General features: G+C 31.6%; 1 protein-coding gene across 1 annotated transcript in view; it reads right to left on the minus strand.

Annotated features, from left to right (window-relative positions):
• LOC105623370 (zinc finger protein 62 homolog) overlaps window positions 1–357 on the minus strand; it is an 8142-nt gene extending 7785 nt beyond the window's left edge. The window contains exon 1 of the mRNA XM_012204765.1: window positions 323–357. Coding sequence (XP_012060155.1) covers window positions 323–357 — 35 coding nt within the window. The remainder of the gene's footprint in view (window positions 1–322) is intronic.
• Window positions 358–1126: the final 769 nt, after the last annotated feature.

Below are 1126 nucleotides of genomic sequence, written 5' to 3' on the forward strand. Positions count from 1 at the left end.
ACACACACACACACACACACACACACACACACACACACACACACACACACACACACACACACACATATACAGGATACTCAAAAAAGGTCAGAACTCCGGATTTACTCAGGAGGATGACGAAAGATCTATTTACAGATTTTATCAGTTTGATCTCGGATGGTGTTGCCAAGATCAAGTCAAGATCAAATCGATTTTTTAAAATAAAATATCCTATTTTTGATATCAGAATTTAATAGTTGGTCGAGAACTTTTCAAAACATTATAAAATTATTTTTCATTGAATATTTTTCGAGTTTTAAGGCTTGAAAATAAAAGATATAACCTCCAATAGCCTTGATCTTGATAAATATTATCCATATAGTGTAAATTTCAAGCCTTATAAAAATACTTAATGAAAAATACTTAATGAAAAATAACTTTATTAATGTTTTATTAGATTCTGACATCAAAAACAGGATGTTCCATTTTAAAAAATCGATTTGACCTTAACTTTGGCGATGCCACCCAAGATCAAACTGATAAGATCTATAAATAGATTTTTTTATTTACTTTATACTTTATATTTACTTTTCATACTTAACTTTTGTATGAAATATTTTTTTCAAAAATGTCATCTTCCCCTGAGTAAATCGGGATCTCAACCTTTTTGGAACATCCTGTATATATGTGTGTGTGTGTGTGTGTGTGTGTGTGTGTGTTCGGCGTGTGCGTGCCTGGGTGCGTGTTTATGTGAGTGCGCGCGCGCGCGCGCGCGCGCGCGCTGTGTGTGTGTGTGTGTGTGCAGGATATTTGGAAAATAATGATAAATCTTTTACATAGAAACAGAATGGAAACTAAACTGAGAAGAAAAGTCCTCTATCATTTTGAAATTTTTGCAATTTTAAATAGTTAATAAGATAGTAATTGCTAAAAATTACCGAAAATTGGTTTTCAATAATTTTTTATTCAAATACTATCAGAAAAACTACAAATAAAAAATTATTGAAGATTTTCAGCAATGTTTAGCAATTAAAATCTTGTTAACTATTGCGAAAATTGCAAAACGATGGAAGACTTTCCTTCTCAGTTTAATCCATTCTATCTCTATGCGAAAGATTTATCATTATTTTCCAAACACTCTGTGTGT

This window comes from Atta cephalotes, assembly GCF_000143395.1.
Source record: "Atta cephalotes unplaced genomic scaffold scaffold00056, whole genome shotgun sequence".
Taxonomy (NCBI): domain Eukaryota; kingdom Metazoa; phylum Arthropoda; class Insecta; order Hymenoptera; family Formicidae; genus Atta; species Atta cephalotes.